We start from the raw sequence: 19,075 nt of genomic DNA on the forward strand, positions 1-19,075 counted from the left end.
CACATATGATAGAGCTATATATGCTGTAAAATGAGGGAAAGGAGCTTTCTAATAAACCAATGATTTGTGGAAACTTTAGCAGAGTCTGTCATGATTGTTGCCCCATCCACTCAAGTTGGGAATGGTTGGAGTTTGGGCTTATAAATAACACCTTATTTGAAATTATTAAGAATAGATTCTTGTGAGTCAGTTTGAGATGTTTGGAATTGTGTTTCTGAAAGTTCAGGTTTGCCCAAAGAGAGGAGAAAGATAGCCCTGGGAAGAAGGACTAGTAGTGATATATTTCTTAGTTTTAGGTAGATGACTTGGAATGTGTACCTTTCTGCTCCCTCTTTCTCATACGGCTTTTCTTTTTTTTTTTTTTTTTTTCCATTTTAACTCTATAATCTGTATGTAGTAGAATACATAGAGTGTGGAGGTACTCATTAAATTGATATGGAACTTCCAGCTTTTGTTTTTAGAATTTGGGGTTAATTCAAGGATTACGGGAGTCATCTGCTTGACCTTTGTCCTCCTATTGAAGTTCTGTATAACTGAGCTTGAATTACCATCCTCAGCCCTTTTAATACCACTGCAGTGTTTGAGCCCTTCCACCTGATTTAAGGAAATAAGCCCAAATTGTTACTGAGACAATAAAAACCCTACTCACCATGTCAAAAAACCACAACAGGGCACACGTGTAATCCCAGTTACTTGGGGAGGGTAAGGCAGGAGGATCACAAGTTCTAGGCCAGCTTCAGCATCTTAGCAAGATCCTGGGATGTAGCTCAATGGTAGAGCACCCCTAGGTTCAATCCCCAGTACTGCAAAAAGAGAAAAAGTAAATTTCCAGGAACGAAGAAGGTGACAAGCAAGAGGCAAACTGGCCTGCATAGAGTATGCTGTGTAAGAACGTGCAGCTGCCTTGTTCTGATAAGGCCTCAACCACCTTGATTCCTAAATCCTTGAGGACTAATTCAGGCCTTGTCAACCATTTCCATTTATATTTGCCAGAAGTACCCTCACCTCTCTATCAACCCACATCTGAATTATTGCAGCATTTTCCTGTCTGGCCTCCCTGAAACTAACTAATTGGTGTTTCAGAATTGGTGTGATTCATTTTATGTTGACTGCTTCCTAGTAGGATTGTGAACACTGAGATGACAAGCTGATTCTTCTCACACTTTTTTTCTTTTTTGAGACAGGGTCTCATTAATTTGCTTAGGCTGGTCTCAAATTTGGGATCTTCTTGCCTCAACCTCCCAGATAGCTGGGATTATAGGTGTGCACCACCATGCTGAGTCATAGTAAATATTTTTATCATATGTTCGAGAAAGATGTAAGCAAAGTAAAATACTATTAACTGAATATTATGCATCAGGATTGAGCAAGGGAGCATTTAAAATGATTTCAAAAAATTTCTGTAAGCCAGGCATGGAGGCACATGCCTTTAGTATAATCTAAGCTACTGGGGACACAGGCAGGAGGACTGCAAATTTGAGGCCAACTGGGGCAAGCCCTGTCTTTTAAAAAAAAAATCAGTTTCTTTAATCTCCACATCACCTTGCTCAGTGCCAAGCAAGCACATGGTTAAGCAGTTGAGGTTATTGTAATAATTCCTAACTATATGAAACCTTAACAGAACTACGAATGCACTGAGGGATTCTAAGACTGACTGGTAGGTTGCCAAAGTGGGAACGAGGTGTGAGCACTCTGCCCACTCTTAGAGATCAACCCAGCTCTGACACCAAAGGAACACAACACATACCAAAAACCAAACTCCTTTACCTTCCTAAATCTGATCCTCCTAATTTCAAAATTAGTGGTAACACTCCTAACCAGCCAGCCAAGCACCAAAACTTGCTTTTGATGCCTCCCTAGGACCCAGCTTTTTTTGGGAGACGGGGGGCAGGGATTGAACTCAGGGGCACTCAACCACTGAGCCACATCCCTACCCCTATTTTGTGTTTTCATTTAGATACAGGGTCTCACTGTGTTGCTTCGTACCTCACCATTGCTGAGGCTGACTTTGAACTCAGGATCCTCCTGCCTCAGCCTCCCATGCTGTTGGGTTTACAGGTGTACACCACCACACCCAGCCACAACCAGCTATTGAGTCTAATTTCTGCTCACTCTCATTCTTTCCACCTGTGCCCAGGTCCAGGCCTCATCACCTGTAACCCAGAGCACAGCATTGCAATCCCTACCCATCTGGTCTTCCAACTAAATCCTCCAGTTCCTTCTTTCTGCAGGCATCCAGTACAGTCTTCTAAATTAGAGCACAATTGATCATTGAATCTCTTATTCCCTGACTTAAAAGATCTTTATATTCTCCATCCCCTACAAATTAAATTCCCTAATATGGCATTATTGGACCTCCAGTGATTTGAGCCCCACCTTCCTTTCCACCCTCATGCCCCAAGTCCACCCTTTTAAGCATTCTCTCCAGAATCCATTATTTGCCCTTCCTTTTTGTAGTTGACTTCTGAGCTCCCTTATGTTATTCCTTATGCTGGAATATCCATTCAAGCCTGTGTTTGAATCCTAGTTTTGTTACCCACTGGTTTTGAAAAATTCAGCAATTCACTTAAAACTCCCTTGTGTCATACACTCTGTGTTTATAAAATTGTCGTAACAGTAGCTACTTCGTTGTGAGGAATATTCTTTTCAAAATTTCTATGTTGTTTTCAAGGCATACTTGTTATCCCTCTGCAGCAGTTATATGTGTTCAATGTCTTAAACTCCCTTTGGACTAAATTTAGGATCTTTATCAACTCAGAACCTTGAAGAGAGTAAGTACATTTGAAAACTTGAGTAAAATGTGAGTTAGTATTGTGCTACACAGAATACACCATACAGTAACCAACCACAGTTGAGGACAGTGGGAGGATGGAGGGTAAATAAAAGACATTCTAACAAGTTACATGCCTTGTAATATGAACTTGACACTGGGAATTCAATAATGAAGAAGTCCCTGACTCAAGTTAAAGGATCTTTTAACCTAGTCAGGGACAGGATTTTTAGCTGTGTGCTAAGGTGAAGTACAAGAGGAAGGAAGGAGCTGAAGGGACTTCAGAATGGCACAGGGTGGCTGAGTAAGATAAAGGCAGTGGTTAGGTTTGATCAGAAAATATAGATCAAAAGGAGGATGTGGCTATGGATTTTCCTTTACTCCTAGCAGACCTCTTGAATTGCCTTCCTGAGAACCTGCTTTTTGGCAAGGCATGCAGTGCCAATAAGACTGGCACTCAATCTTTCCATCCTCGACCATGGAAAATGACTGCCTTTCTGCTCAAAACTTTTCTTGCCACTTGTCAACCTAGGTTAGCATCTTTCACCCTCAGTGCATGCTTCTGTTCAGTCTTGCAACAAGACCTACTGCATGAGGGTTTCTTGGCTAGTCCCTGAGGCTGCAGAAAGGAACCTTACTCTCAAGGGACTCATTCAGAAAGCAGACCATAACTCACCAGTGTGATCAGTGCTGTGCCCATGTGTGTTAGCTTAGGGTGCAGCCTGAAGAGGCTGGGAAGGCTTTCTCTAGACAACCCCAGCAAGGATCAAGTCTTCACAGTTGGACAGAAGCTCTGTCATTCAAGGAGTGAAGAGCTGCCTCCAACTGAACAGCTGGTGCATAATCTCAAAGATAGTGATCCACAATGCCCTGCAATGTCTCTTCCTTTTCTCCATCTCCTTGCCCCTTAGGCCAAGACCCACTGACCATTCCTTCCCCAGCACTGGCTGCACTGCTATGGCTACACTAAGACATATCTTAAGACGGAGGAGGAGTGAGGAAGCTACAGCCATAGAACCTCTCGATACGGCTGGCTGAGGCTGCCCAGGGCCCTAGAAGGAGGAAGTGGATAAGTGCCTTGTCCAAAAAGATGGCAGCCTCAGGTCTTATCGGGGCTGCAGCTAGCTTCCTTACTCCCCCTACCTCTGGCCAAGTCACAGAGTGTCACAGCAGTGTAACCAGATGGATGAGGGAGAAGGGGCAGCTTTGGAATTATGGGCTGGAATGTAGTTTTATAGGCCTACTGGTTCACAGTTCCACTCTCCCAAGCAGTTGCTCTAGACTAATATGTTGTTATGGGAGATGGATGAATGTTCAAGATACACAGTGGGGAGGCTGGAACAACAGGAGTTGATATATTGCCCACAGGAAAAGGGAGGAGTCATGGCTTCCAACCATAAGCTTCTACCCCCCAGGATGGCCTCACCCGCTTCCTGTCAGTCCTAGAGATTATATAACCCAGGGGCTATAGCCCTTTGCTCTGCCTGCTGCCCAGCGAGTTACTTTGGGTTCTAGTTTGATAAGAAGATTTCCTGTGGTGGAAATTGGAGGAAAAAGGAAAGAGCTGCCCATTTCTGCTCAGGAGGTGGTGGGAGTAGGATGGCCAGAGCTTTGTGTCCACTGCATGCCTTCTGGCTTCTGGAGTGGGCACCACTGCTCTTGGGACCTAGTGCTGCCCCAACAGCCTTGGCCTTGAACCTGGACCCTGTGCGACTCACTTTCTATACAGGCCCCAATAGCAGCCACTTTGGATTTTCAGTGGACTTTCACAAGGACAACCAAGGAAGGTAAGCCCTGGGGGAGTATGGGTAGAGAGAAAGGATCCCACCCCCCACACACACATACACAGTGCTTCTGTGGGCTTCTGGTTCCCCATTTGTGACAGCAGTTGAAGATTCTGGGGTTTACTTGGGTTAAATTCTTGTCAGGAATGCTGGGGTTCAGGCAAGGGTGTCAGGGAAGGGTGCCAGTGAAGAGATGAGCACTGAAACTACAACAAGAAGACAAAAGATAATTCTTTTTCCTCAAGTGTCAATTGTATGACACTTTACCCTCATCCCTTCAAAAAGTAAAAAGGAGTGCCAGGCACGGTGGTGCACACCTGTAATCCCAGCAACTCGGGGCTGGGGAAGGAGGATTGCAAGTTCCAGGACAACCCTGGCAACTTAGTGAAGGCCACAATTTAGCAAGACCATGTCTCAAAACATTTTTTAAAAAGCGTGGTTACATGCCCCTGGGTTCAATCCCTGGGACCAAAAAAAAAAAAAAAAAGGTGGGGGAGCACGCATCCTAAATTATATCCCCTCATCCCCATACAAATTGTAGATATTCAAAAAGAAGCAATGGAGTGCTTCTTGGTATTGATCAGCCTTTGGAATTAGTCTCTGTAGCTATATGACTTACTCTGGCTGACACTGGGATACCCAGCTTTGGAGACTGGTGATGGCAGATAGCCTTCAAGTAACAGTCTTCCTCTGCTGAAGAGAACTACTTCACCTAAAATCAAGTCTGCTTCTGAAGGTGGCTTGCATCCAATGAGTGATCAATGAGAAGCATGCATTTTTTTCAAAAGTGCTTGACCAGGACCATGCTAAATTTTATATATATATATATATATATATATATATATATATATATATATATATATATAATATATCTGGAGATTAAACCCAGGTTGCTTTACCACTAAGCTACATCCCCAGCCCTCTATTTTTTTATTTTGAGACAGGGTCTTGCTAAGTTGCCTGGACTGGCATCAAACTTAGAATCCCTCCTCAGCCTCATGAGTCACTGGAATTCAATGGAATCACAAGTGTGCCGCCCTGCACCCAATTTCCCTCATACATTTATTACATTTACTCCTGACAGCCTTAATTGGTTAGTGTTATCCCTGTTAAAGCTTACATAAGGCAAAATGGTCATTTAAACCTAGATCAGCAAGGATCCTCAGCTTTACCAGCACTCGCATCCCACCTTAGCTTCTCTCATTCTTCACCATTAAAACCAACTCTCAAGAAGGGATCTGGTAGCCCTAGGTGGTGATGCACACCTATAATCCCAGCAGCTGGGGAGGCCTCAGCAATGGCAAGGCACCAAGAAACTCAATGAGACCCTGTCTCTAAATAAAATACAAAGTAGACTGGGGATGCGACTCAGTGGTCGAGTGTTCAATCTCTGGTACCAAAAAAAAAAAAAAAAAAAAAAAAAGAAAAAAAGGGATCTAGTGAGTCTAGGCATTCTAGGAGCATGTGAACCTCTGCTTTTTGTTGGGAGTAGGAGGATAAAGAACAGCGTTCAGGAGGTCTCTTTCAGCAAAGATATTAAACCCCTGGTGTTAAATCAAACCAAATGGTTTTAGTCCCAGCTCACTGGATTACAATAGGCATGTGAATTCCCTCACCAAGAGTCCATTTCACTGTCCATAAAATGAAGGACAATGAAATGGAAATGAAGGACATTAAAATGAAGGACAGAGGAAAGATCGACCAGTGCTGGGCCACACCGTCTTCCCAGCACTGCTCACAGGGCAGGCAACCAGGATACGCAGGAATCTGCTCCGCACTCAGCATTCACCCGGCTTTTCTGCACAGAGTGGCCATAGTGGTGGGCGCCCCGCGGAACCTGGGCCCAAGCCAGGAGGAGACTGGCGGCGTGTTCCTGTGCCCCTGGAGTGTTGAAGGAGGCCAGTGCAACTCGCTATCCTTCAATTTCAGTGAGTCTCAGGCATGGAGGTAAAAGGAGGGACCATAGAGATGTGAACGGCCAGGTTTCAGCTCCCCATCCCTCCTGTACCCTCCAGGGGATGAGATCCGAAATATTGGCTCCCAAACGTTCCAAACCTTCAAAGCCCGGCAAGGACTTGGGGCGTCGGTGGTCAGCTGGAACGACATAATTGTGGTAGGCGCTGTGGACAGGCAGGACACAAGGAGCAGTCGCGGACAGGGACACGTGGGGGTAGCCCGAGTCTCGCGCCATTCTCCACTGTACTGTGGCCCTGCTCCAGGCCTGCGCCCCCTGGCAACACTGGAACGTCCTAGAAAGGACCCAGGAAGCTGAAAAGACGCCCGTAGGTGGCTGCTTCGTAGCTCAACTTCAAAACGGCGGCCGCGCTGAATACTCACCCTGTCGGTCCAACACCATGAGCAGGGTTTATGTAGGAAATTTTTTTAGTAAGCTCCGCCCTTCATTTTGGCTCCGCCTACTCTCTGCCATTTACCTCGGCCCTTAATCTGACAGCTCCCTAGCGACCCGGGCCCTGCCTTCAATCAGGCGTCCGCTCAGCTCCTGGCCCCGCCCCTTCTGCTCAAGGCCACGCCTCCACACTGTCCCTTGGCCCCGCCCCTACATGCCTCTGCTCCCTCCCCCCTCTTCAGGTTGAAGTGTATCCATCATCAGTCCCTTTGCTGATCCCTTTTCCTCGCCTCCTCTAGGCGGAGACAAGCGATACTGTGAAGCGGGCTTCAGCTCTGTTGTAACCCAGGCAAGTAGGGAGCAAAAGCGGTGTGGGGCGTCCCTGAGCTGGACCCCCCCCGCCTCAACTTCAGGCTTCCCTTTCAGGCTGGGGAGCTGGTGCTTGGGGCCCCTGGCGGCTATTTTTTCTTAGGTAAGAGTCGAGCGATACCAATTCCCTCCCTCTCGCCGGAGGTCTCCCTTATACGGGGTCACACACGCCTCCTGTCCCTCACCTGTTAGGTCTCCTGGCCCGGGCTCCAATTGCCGATATTATGTCAAGTTACCGCCCCGGCACCCTTTTGTGGAACGTTCCCACCCAGAGTTTTACCTACGACTCCAGCAAACCAGAGTATTTCGACGGCTATCGGGGTAACCCTGGCACCTCCCCTCCTGGCTTCCCGGCACTCTAAGATAGTCACCTCCCACCTCAGCTCTGAGATCCTGTCGCCGTCTGAGTCCCCATGACAATCCCAGCTGGCCAGCCCCAGAACAGAGGCGCCCCCGCTCTGAGCTCAGTCTCTCCCCGCCTTGCAGCTTACCCAACTCGAGTGCACCCCACCTCGCCCTTTCCGCCTTGGACTCACAGTGAGGCCTCGGGCAGGGTTTACTTTTGATGGCTTCAGTTAATACAATGCAGGGTTGAACTCGGTGGCTTCTTTGACCTGGCTTTCCTTCCCTGCTTAACGCTTCCGAAAACACTGATTTGTGCTGTTCTCAGGGTACTCAGTAGCCGTGGGAGAGTTCGACGGGGATCTGAACACTACAGGCAAGAAATCCACTTAGTCAGGGGCAGGGGTTGGGGAGTCCACCGGGAGGAGGATCTCCCCAATCTCCCCTGGGTGCGGAATGGGGGAGGGGCGTGGTAGATAGATTCTAAAGATCTCATTCCCTGGGTTCCCCAGAGTATGTCTTCGGTGCCCCCACTTGGAGCTGGACCTTGGGAGCGGTGAGTTCTCCCTGCCCCGCCACTCAACATTCAGAAGCCCTGACAATCCTCACGATGACAACTTCCTTGCGCCCCCAAACCTCCTGGCCTTTCTCATTGGGAGCTGGGGGCTTCCAAGGAAGCAGGAATAATGCGCTACGTTGCGTTCTACGTGCAGGTGGAAATTTTGGATTACCACTACCAGACCCTGCACCGGTTGCACGGAGAGCAGGTGGGCGCCACGTCCCACTTGGAGAGCCAAAGGCCCTGGATCTGAGACCCCAGAATATTTCATGGGATACAAGGGCGGATGTTTAACAGAGGGTGTTGAATCTGGAGGCACGAACTAAGGTGCTCCTCATCTTGCAGATGGCTTCTTATTTCGGGCATTCTGTGGCCGTCACTGACGTCAACGGGGACGGGTGAGGAGGGGGAGAGCCCCACCCCTATCCAGTTGCGTACCCAAATAACAGAGGCCGAAGCTAGCCTCCATCTCTTCTTTGCCCCGCCCTCACTTTCCTGTGACTACCTAGGGGAGCAGTAGAAGGGGGTTGGATGAGATTTTACCCTTCTCTCCAGAATCCTAATCACCCACCTGGCTTGCAGGAGGCACGACCTGTTGGTGGGCGCTCCACTGTATATGGAGAGCCGGGCCGATCGCAAGCTGGCCGAGGTGGGACGCGTGTATTTGTTCCTGCAACCGCGAGGCCCCCAGGCGCTGGGTGCCCCCAGCCTCCTACTAACCGGCACACACCTCTATGGGCGATTTGGCTCGGCTATTGCACCTCTGGGCGACCTCAACCGGGATGGCTACAATGGTAGGGAAGAGAAGAACCTCACTTGCTGGAGGGGGGTTGACAGCCAACATAAAAAGCAGAACTTGATCTCTGGGCAGCAGGAGCCAGGAAAGACTCAAGCAAGGAGTGACCCTATCCTATATGTGGTTTTAATATCCTGCGGCTGAGTGAAGAGCAGAGAGGAGAGTTAAAGCGGATCAATTAGGATGGATTTGTCCTAATCCAGGCAAGACGATCATCTGGACAGCAGAATTTGGCAGTGAAGTTAGAGATGAGGGTGACTTCATAGATAATTAGGAATTGGATTATTAGGACTTGATGGGTTGTGTGATATGGGGAAGGGAGAGAGGAGTTGGATGGGTAGGTGGTGCTCTTCACTGCCTGGAACTCAGGCCATGGCACAGGTCTGGAGGAGGGAGGAGATCCACACCGCTGAAAGGCTTGGGTTCATTAGGTGGAAAGGCCCAGAGAATCCTTGGACTTGACTTCCCCCTCCTCTAGGAGAGAGGGCTGAGTGGGAGATAGCTACTTGGGGAGAATGGTTCAGGTCTGGAGCCTGCGAAATGAGAAGAGGCCCAGGATAGAACCCTAGGGACTTCTATCTCACTCAGAGCATTTCCGGGATACCTAGAGGAGGTGACTCAGAAGGAAACAGAAAAGGAGTGTCCAGAGGGGTAGAAGGGAACCTTGAGATCCAGTGACCTAGAACTCTAGGGAAGAGAGTACTTTAAGCAGGAGGAAGGATAGGATCAGTGGTTCCCCCTGCTCTTGAAAGGTACCGTTAGATGGGACTGGGGAAGTATCCCATGGGCAAGAAGGAGTTCACTGGTGAGAGTGACAAGACCGATCCAGGGTGGGATGGGGACAGAAGTCAGAATACCATGGGGCAAGGTATGAATTAAGGTGAAGAATTGGAAGCAGGCAATATAGAAGACTCTTTCAACCAGTTTGACTTAAGAAAACAAAAAGAAAAAGGACCCTCATGGAAAGGAGATGGGGGTCAAGGGAAGATTATTTCAATTCAGAAGAATAGGGAGTATATTGAATGTGGAGGAAAATGGTCTTGTGGGAAAACTTAGTGATGAGCCAGAAGAGGGTCGCTGAGATGTCAGGGGTAGGAGCACTCCACCTAGAGGCAGGGTCAAAGAGGAGCACCTATTCAAGGGTCATATGAGGAGAGGGAGAGAAAGTAGGTGTGAATTTATAAAACAACAGTTGCACTGCTTCTCTTTGTGAAGTAGAGATGAGATCACCTACTGAAGGAAGAGGGCGGAGGTGGCTTGTCAGAATGGAGAAGTTTTGAAATAGGTGCTGAGTAGAAAACTCTTGAGATTGCCATGAGGCTGTGCACCTCGGGGTCCCAGTGAAGGCTAGAGATCTGGAATTCATGATGCCCAATCTGAATTAGCCAGAGCAAAAAGTGGCAATGGGGCCACAACGAGGAGGATATGACAAGGGAGATAAGAGAGGAGGAGGCCAGGGATCAGGAGAGTGGGGACCGCAGCCTGAGGACAAGTTCTGTGTAACTTGATTAGGAAAAGCAACAATGGCATTTCAAAGGAAAAGAGCTGTACAGAAAACATATCATAAACCAAATCTGAAGACAAAGGAAAGATAGTTGCAACATATATATCAAAGACCTTAATTCTTAACATGTGCAAAGACTTTTTTCAGTTCTGAGGATTGAACCCAGGGCGTTCTACCACTGAGCTACATCCCCCAGCCCTTTTTATTTTATTTTATTTTATTTTGAGATAGGGTCTTGCTAAGTTGCTGAGGCAGGCCTTAAAGTTTACGACTCTTCTGCCTCAGCTTCTTGGGTCATTGGGATTACAGGCAGGTGCCACCATGCCTGGCCAAGGAACTTTATAAGATTATAAGATTATTTTACATTGAAAATACATTTTCAAAGCTGATTGTAAAAATTATTAGTGGGCTTGTTAGCTCAGTGGTAGAGCACTTACCTTCCATGCCCAAGGTCTGGGGTTCCACCCGGTAGTGGGGGAAAAAATAGGGATAATAAACTGGTGCTGATGTGGTTCTGAGTTTGCATGGTGAAAGTGGAATAGAAAAATAGGGAAAAAGGTTCCTCAGGAAAGAGGGACCAGTATTTAATAATTCTCGGTTACTTAGTCTTCTGGGATTCAATTTTTGCGTCTTGAATGGAAATAATAATGCTAGATTTTAAGATGAAATGAAATAGTGTCAATATTGTTTCCTGTATAGATAGTAAGAACTTTTACTATTTCAATAACAATAATCTTACTTGACTGGTCTCTCTCGTGCCAGATTGTAAACTCCCAGAGGGCAGTGCAGCCACCTCCTTGCCCCAGACTTTGCACCCTTCTTGGCTCTTCTGGTCTGCTCACAGAAGAAGCTCAGGAGGATTTTACAGAGTCCCTGAGGAGGTGGAATGACAGACACTCCCTTTCTGTTATTCCTTCCAGATGTTGCGGTGGCTGCCCCCTATGGGGGTCCTAGTGGTCGGGGCCAAGTGCTGATTTTCCTGGGTCAGAGTGAGGGACTGAGCTCACGCCCTGCCCAGGTCCTGGACAGTCCCTTCCCCACAGGCTCTGGCTTTGGCTTCTCCCTTCGAGGTGCCATCGACATAGACGATAACGGATATCCAGGTGCCCTTGGACTGCCTCCAGCAAGACATTCCTTAATGCCTTAGGGCATTTGCGGGAAGTGCTGACAGACAAAGCTGGGGGCCATGCCTGACTTGGTGCCCCACTGTAAGCTCTGATCTGTATGGTGGGGATGCCTGCAGGGGCGGAGAAATTGAGCCTTCAGTAGGGGAGATGGTATGAGGCACCTCTAGGAAGGTGACATAAAGACTCTGTGCTCTCTCTAATTGCCACTTCTGACTCCTCCCCCAATGTCTATAGACTTGCTGGTGGGAGCCTATGGGGCCAGCAAGGTAGCTGTGTACAGGTGAGCACTGGGCCACGGGCAGGGTAGGGAAGACCCAAATGATCAGAGGAGGCCAGGCCAGGAAAGGTCACCATGGTAGGCTTCCCCTGATCCCATCAGAGCTCAACCGGTGGTGAGGGCCACTGTCCAGCTGCTGGTACAAGACTCACTGAATCCTGCTGTGAAGAACTGTGTTCTGGAGCAGACCAAAACACCAGTGAGCTGGTGAGGTGGTGGAGGGCATGGGACGGGCAGGATCCAGAACCTCGGAGAGGCCCCTGCCCCTGAGCCCAGTCTTATCTTTGTAGCTTCAACATCCAAATATGTGTGGGTGCCACTGGGCACAACATTCCTCAGAAGCTGCGTGAGTGTCATGGAGGATGTTGTAGGGAAGTGGGTCTGGGCTCCCCAGAGGCTGGCCAGGGAGATCCTGATCCTCATTGTTTGCCCTGCCAGATATAAATGCTGAACTGCAGCTGGACCGGCAGAAGCCCCGCCAGGGCCGGCGGGTGCTGCTGCTGAACTCTCAACAGGCGGGCATTACCTGGAGTCTGGACCTGAGTGGAAGGCACAGCCCCATCTGCCGCACCTTTACAGCCTTCCTTCGAGTATGCCCAGGCTAGGGACTGATGGGACTGGGTGTGTGAAGTTCACCCACCAGACTTGTTCATTCAGCCCTGGGGCACTGGGATGGGTGCTGTGGGCCCAGAAATGGTCAGTAGGACATGGTCCCTACTGCTGAACTCTTGCCAGGGAAGGCAGGGTGTACAAGTAGCAAGATTGCCCAACTCTTGACCCCCTCTTAGGATGAGACAGATTTCCGGGATAAGCTGAGCCCTATTGTGCTCAGCCTCAACGTGTCCCTGCCACCTGAGAAGACTGGAGTAGCCCCTGCTCTCGTGCTACATGGAGACACGCATGTCCAGGAGCAGGTGGGTTGGGGAGAGGGCAGGCAAGGGAGGGGCACAACTCCTGCCAAGAAATCAGGGTTAGGTTTAGTGCACAAGTTGCAATGTGAATGCCGAAATCTTGATGTCACCTTTCAACATCCTCTAAGCTCTGATGTAAACTCATAAACCCTAATATCACCGCCAAGCCCTATAGCATCCCAATCCTTTGTATCAACCCCAAAAGTTTGAGAGCTTCTCCACATTCCTCATCTCTGGTTGTCTTACTCCTGAGCTCTGACACAAGTCCCAAACCCATTCTTGTATTCCTAACCCTGATGTAACCACCCCCAGCTCCCCAAACTTCAAGCACCTCTAGCTGACCCACACATCCTGATGTGTCCTTGCAGACCCGCATCATCCTGGACTGTGGGGAAGATGACCTGTGTGTGCCCCAGCTTCAGCTCACTGCCATGGTGTAAGGGAACCTCTCGCTCTACCCTTGCCCCCTTCTGTCCCATGAGACCTGCTTCCCATCTGGGTTCCGGCTCTTTTTCCTAGACCCTGTACCTGGACCCAGTCTCCCTGGCTTCACCTATTTTCCCCCACAGGGTGGGCTCTCCACTCCTAATTGGGGCTGATAATGTGCTGGAGCTACAGATGGATGCAGCCAATGAGGGTGAGGGGGCTTATGAGACAGAGCTGGCCGTGCACCTGCCCCAGGGAGCCCACTACATGCGGGCCCTCGGCAACCTGGAGGTGAGTCCCCCACCCTGCGGCATTGCCAGGGGCTTGGGAGGTGACTCTCAACTCCCACTTGCGTGCTCCCACTCTCTTACCTTTTGCTGTAAAAGATGACTGACTTTTTAAAAATACATATTTGAAAGAGAAAATTCTTGCTAATGACACAAAATTGAAGACTCTATTATAAAACGCCCAATAAGGCTCAGGAACCAAATGTTAACAGGAACCTCTCTTAACATTTGCTGACTTTCCTTCCAGTTTTTTCCTCCAACATTGGCAGGTACTTACCTGGGTATCTGTTTTCCATCGTGCTGATGTAGTTTATTACAATGGGGCTGTATTCTATGCGATATTCTGTGTTCTTTCGAATCTTCAAAATGAAAATTTACTTTAAAACATATTAAAGTGCACAGCAATAGAGAAAATAGAATGGGGTAGTCCCTTGAGCCCCGCCCCATCCTGGCACATAAGTCTCACGGATTTGCCAAGGGAGCGCCAATACACTTTGACCTGCTCGGCAACCCACCTGTGCCTCCCAACTGCTCCTAAAAGGGCTTTGAGAGGCTCGTCTGCAACCAGAAGAAGGAGAATGAGACCAAGGTGGTGCTATGTGAGCTGGGCAACCCCATGAAGAAGAACACCAGGGTGAGGCCTCTAAGGCATGCATGGACCGCGGGCGAGGGCACGGGGTCTGGAGTCAGGTAGCTCTGGGCTGGCATCCTTGTCTCATACTGCCTATCAGCATGTTCCTGGGTGAGTGACTTTCCCTCTCCAAGTGGGCTTCTGGGTAAAATGGAGATAATAATGGTAACTTTGGAGTGGGTAGGCTGGAGGCCATATTCAGGGCAGGGCTGCCCAGAGTGGAGTAGACATCTTGGCAGTGACTTTGGCCCTCCACCTCTCCCAGATAGGAATCACGATGTGGGTGAGTGTGGAAAACCTAGAAGAGGCTGGAGAACATGTGTCCTTCCAGCTGCAGATGAGAAGGTACTAGACTGGGGGGCACTCCTTTTCCCTACCTGATCCCCATGCAGGGACCCTTCCTTACAGAAGGGTCTTCAGTGGTGTCTGTCCTTTGCATTTCCCTGCCCTCTTGCTTCCTCAGAGACTTGTTTCTGAGTCTTAGAGCTCCAGAGGAAGTCCCCCCAACCCACCTGGGCCTATCTTCAGTGTAGCATGACTATTCGTGAAATTAGCTCTCTCTGAGCCCTCTGAAATTCTGACTGAACTCCAGAGAATCCCTGGGCCAGTCTTCCTGACCTGCCTCTTCTCACCCTTTCCCCCACAGCAAGAACAGCCAGAATCCGAACAGTGAGATTGTGCTGCTGGATGTGCCAGTCTGGGCAGAGGCCAGAGTGGAGCTTCGAGGGTGAGCAGCCAGGACAGGAAAAGGGAGATGGCAGAAGGGCTGTGAAGTTCAGGGACGGGGCTGGGTGTGGCTCAGCGACAGAGTGCATGCTTAGCATGTGTGGGGCTCCAGGTTCCATCTGCAGCACTACAAACACAAAAACACAAAGAATTAAACTTGAGGCCACGGAGGGTTCCCCACAGACCCTCCTAGGGATCAAACTCACTCCGGAGGCTTGGGCACCTACAGGAACTCCTTCCCAGCCTCTCTGGTGGTGGCAGCAGAAGAAAGTGACAGGGAGCAGAACAGCTTGGAGAGCTGGGTCTCCAAAGTGGAACACACCTATGAGGTAGGAAGGAGCTTCTGGGTCCCAGGCTAGTGTGAGAGGGCTATATGCTGAACGCCCTGCTCATCCTGCTGTCCCACCCCCAGCTCCATAATAATGGTCCTGGTACTGCGAATGGCCTCCGCCTCAGCATCCATCTCCCTGGCCAGTCCCAACCCTCGGACCTGCTCTATATCCTGGATATACAGCCCCAGGGGGGCCTTCTGTGCTCCTCAGAACCTTCTCCCAACCCCCTCAAGGTAAGAAGCTGGGTAGGAGAAAGAGTTGGGGGGGGGGGTCTCCAGACCATCAGTCAGAGTACTCTGAAGTTGGGGGCATAGACCACAGAGGGGAACTGATAGCTCCCTTGCCTCTCCAGCTGGACTGGAGGCTGCCCACGCCCAGCCCTTCCCCCACTCAACCGGTCCATCACAAGCGGGAACGCAGACAGGCATTACTGCCAGGGCCTAAGCAGCCTGGAGAACGGGATCCAGTTCTGGTGGTGAGCAGGCCCTGAGGTCTCTGGGTGGGGCCTACCTGGGGCCCAGGAGCCAGAGGGGATAAAAGGCAGGAAGAGCACCCCACCTTGGTCCCATAGAGTACTTCAAAGTGAACATGAAAGATGATACCGCGCTGGTATCTGGAGAGGGCTGGGGGACACTTGCAGTTAAGCTTCCCAGTACATTAAAAAATTGCCAAAGCAAGGTTACAAACGTTCTGGGTATTGAAGGCTATGCCATGACCCACTCCTTCCAGACTTGTCCCTGAACTTCCGGGCTGTTGAGCAAACTGCACGTAGAGATACCATCCGAAACTCTAACCCGAGCCCCTTCCTGAGGGGAAAGCCCGAGCTTCTTGACCCTCCTGGCCCTCTCTGTGTTGGGTCCCTGGAGTGAGGGGCAGGGGGATCAGGGCCAGGAGGGGCTGGGAACTGATGACACATCCCCTCAGAGCTGTGAGTCGGCGCCCTGTACTGTGGTGCAGTGTGAGCTGCAGGAGATGGCGCGCGGGCAACGGGCCATGGTCACGGTGCTGGCCCTGCTGTCGCTGCCCAGCCTCCGCCAGGTGGGGTTGGACGCGAGTGGGCAGGGCCCTCTGGACGCGGGACCCGAGTTTGCTGGGGGGAGAGGCGGGGCTTCGGGGGGGCGGGGAAGGGAGGCGTGGTTTCGGGGCGGGGAAAAGGAGAGGGCGAGGTTTGCTTTGGGGTGTGAGGGCGTGATTAAACCAGGAGCAGGTATTCCCAGCGAGGACTTGGACTCCTGCCACCCATCGGCGTCCTGTGACTTGTGCAAGTGGCTTTTACCCCCGCCCTCTGTAGAGGCCGCTGGATCTGTTTGTGCTGCAGTCACACGCTTGGTTCAATGTCTCTTCCCTTCCCTATGCGGTGCCTGCGCTCAGCCTGCCCAGCGGAGAAGCCCTGGTGAGCAGGGAGGACCACAGGGAGATGTGGCCTGCAGGACCCATTGGTATTCCTGTGTCGGTGCCCAGCCAGCTTGGAGCCAGGGTCTCCCTGGGGCTGAGGGGTGGTACAGGGAGGTGATGGCTTGGCTGGGGCTGGGGTGGGGAGGGCGGTGTCACAGGCCCCACGGGTGAATCTTTGGAAAAGTGGGTGTCAAGGGTCTGAGGAGACACCAGGGTTTGTCCCCAGGTGCAGACACAGTTGTTTCGGGCTCTGGAGGAGCGGGCCATTCCCATCTGGTGGGTGCTGGTGGGAGCTCTGGGTGGCCTGCTGCTGCTCACCCTTCTGGTCCTGGCCATGTGGAAGGTGAGGCATGAAGGATGGCGGAGTCCCCAGGTGGGCACGGACTAGAAGGCAGGGAGCGACCAGGCCTGTCCTGTATACATCTTTGCTATTAGAATGTCATTCTCCAAGGACCTCTTCCAGGACTCTCCCTCCTGGAAGGGTTGGCAACTGAAATCCTAAGGCCTTTAGACCCTTTCTCCCTTTGAGGAAGGGTCACAGGGATGAGTCCTGTCTTCTGGAATTCCTGACCGCTGTGGATAGGTTCACCTCCTCCAGCTCTGTCCTTCCCCAATTGAGGAGAGAGACCCTGGGATTGGTCCTATCCCTGCTCCTTGCTCCTTAGGAGGCCCTGGAGGAACACTCACTGCTCTGCTCCTGGAGAACAGTGCCCAAGCCCTGGGAAAACGTGGTGCTTTTAGGGAAAAAAACACATTAGACCTATAATCATCACATATATATCATCACATGCTTGAGTCATGTAGAGACAAACTTCAATATTTAAGACAAAATCAGAGCTGGATGTAGAGGCACAAGCCTGTAATCCCAGCTCCTCAGAAGGCTGAGGCAGGAGGATCCCAAGTTTGAGGTCAGCCTCAACAACTTAGTGAGACCCTGTCTCAAACATAAAATTTGTAAAAGGATTGGGGTATGGCTCAGTGGTAGAGCACTTGCCTAGAATGCTTGAGACCCAGGGATTTGATCCTTGGTACCCCAAAAGAAAAAGGAAAAAATGAGGGGGGAAAAAACAAAAAAAAAAAAAAAGTTTTTTTTCCCCTAAAAACCCAACTATTAGTTGCCTTGCATTGTTTCTAAATGGAGAAATGTCTCCAGCTATGTCCAGCAGGGGGGCTCAGGTACTGTGCTGATCCAGGGAGAGGATCTGTGGCTGCAGGAGCCTAGCACACTTTCTTACTGACACTTTGAGGCCCAACGATTATCCCTAGTTCCTGATCCCAGCCCCTGTGCACCCCAGGTTGGCTTCTTCAAGCGAAATCGGCCACCCCTGGAAGAAGATGAAGAGGAGGAGTGAAGCACAGCTGGGGACTGTTCTGGCCGAGGGTGGTATCTGCTTTGCCCGCTCATCTCCAACATGCACCCTTGCTCTGACCTCTATGGGTTGGAGCTGTTCCATGGTGGTCTTTGGTGTCCCTCCTCTTCCAATGGAGCAGGGTCACCCCTTCCTTTTATGCTGCCTAATAAAGACACTGACCCCCAAAGTCCAGTGTGCTGCCTCCTCTTGGGGTCAGAGGAAGAGAGAGGAAGTGAAGGGATATTTGGAGTGGGGACCAGAGCTGGCAGAAGTCTGAGCAGAGAGCGTCTCCACCAGGGCAAATGTTGCAACTTACTGTCAAGGAGCAGAGAGTGGGGTGGCAGGTATGAGGGAGATTGCGTAGCAGGGCCTCCAGGCAAGACTGGAGGAGGGTGAGGGTGTCTGCTGGCGCATGGGTGGGTGGGGTTGGGTGAGGCAGAAAAGGGCAGTTGGGTACCTGGCGGGCAGATTTAAACAGTGTATTTTTCATGATTTTTGAGAGTTAGATCTAAAATTGTCTGAGCCTTGGGAAAATAACATGATCTCCCAGCCTCTCTCCACCCCAAAACAAAAAAAAACCTGTAAAACTGTGAGGAGGGCAGTGTCACACCAGAGAAGGGACAGCAAAGGTTGCACCCATCCCCAAACCCTGCCACTACCACCCTGCTGCTGTTCCTTCTTCCCCACTGAGAAGAAGGGTCTTCTGTCAATAAGGGGATGAGGAGTGGAAGACAACTCTCCAACTGATTCTTGTGTTCCATAAATATTTATTGAGAACCTACCATGTGCCTTGGACTATTCCAGTGCTGGGATGAAGTCGTGAATAAAGTCATTGCCCTCCTGGAACTTGCATTCAAGTGAGAAAAGAATAAAGCAAGAAATAGAGTTGAGCACAGTGGCACACGCCTGTAATCCCAGTTACTTGGGAGGATGAGGCAGGAGGATTGCAAGTTCAAGGCCAGACTTAGCAACTTAGCAAGACCCTGTCTCAAAATAAAAAGTCCAGGATGTAGCTCAGTGATAGAGCACCCCTGGGTTCAATCCCAAGTACCCCCTTCCCCCCCAAAAAAAAGAAAAGAAATAAATAAATGGTCAGTGGTGGTCAGTACTATGAGTGAAAATAAAGGAAAGGAGATAGTG

At 50.1% G+C, this 19,075-nt stretch overlaps 1 protein-coding gene across 1 annotated transcript; it reads left to right on the top strand.

The window, feature by feature from the left end:
• The first annotated feature begins 194 nt into the window (after window positions 1–194).
• ITGA2B (integrin subunit alpha 2b) lies at window positions 195–18,161 on the top strand. Its single transcript, XM_079134001.1, has 30 exons — window positions 195–4,557; window positions 6,361–6,482; window positions 6,570–6,667; window positions 6,774–6,939; window positions 7,201–7,250; window positions 7,328–7,373; window positions 7,463–7,591; window positions 7,941–7,988; window positions 8,125–8,168; window positions 8,326–8,379; window positions 8,517–8,569; window positions 8,754–8,965; window positions 11,392–11,574; window positions 11,833–11,878; window positions 11,978–12,082; window positions 12,166–12,221; window positions 12,314–12,465; window positions 12,664–12,789; window positions 13,155–13,222; window positions 13,356–13,503; window positions 14,041–14,133; window positions 14,396–14,475; window positions 14,777–14,857; window positions 15,086–15,185; window positions 15,269–15,421; window positions 15,541–15,663; window positions 16,113–16,226; window positions 16,480–16,581; window positions 16,810–16,926; window positions 17,879–18,161. The coding sequence occupies exons 1-30, from the start codon at window positions 4,370–4,372 to the stop codon at window positions 17,933–17,935; spliced, it is 3,114 nt and encodes a 1,037-aa protein (XP_078990127.1). The 5' UTR covers window positions 195–4,369; the 3' UTR covers window positions 17,936–18,161.
• Window positions 18,162–19,075: the final 914 nt, after the last annotated feature.

The sequence above is a fragment of the Sciurus vulgaris genome (genome assembly GCF_902686455.1).
Source record: "Sciurus vulgaris genome assembly, chromosome: 3".
NCBI lineage: Eukaryota > Metazoa > Chordata > Mammalia > Rodentia > Sciuridae > Sciurus > Sciurus vulgaris.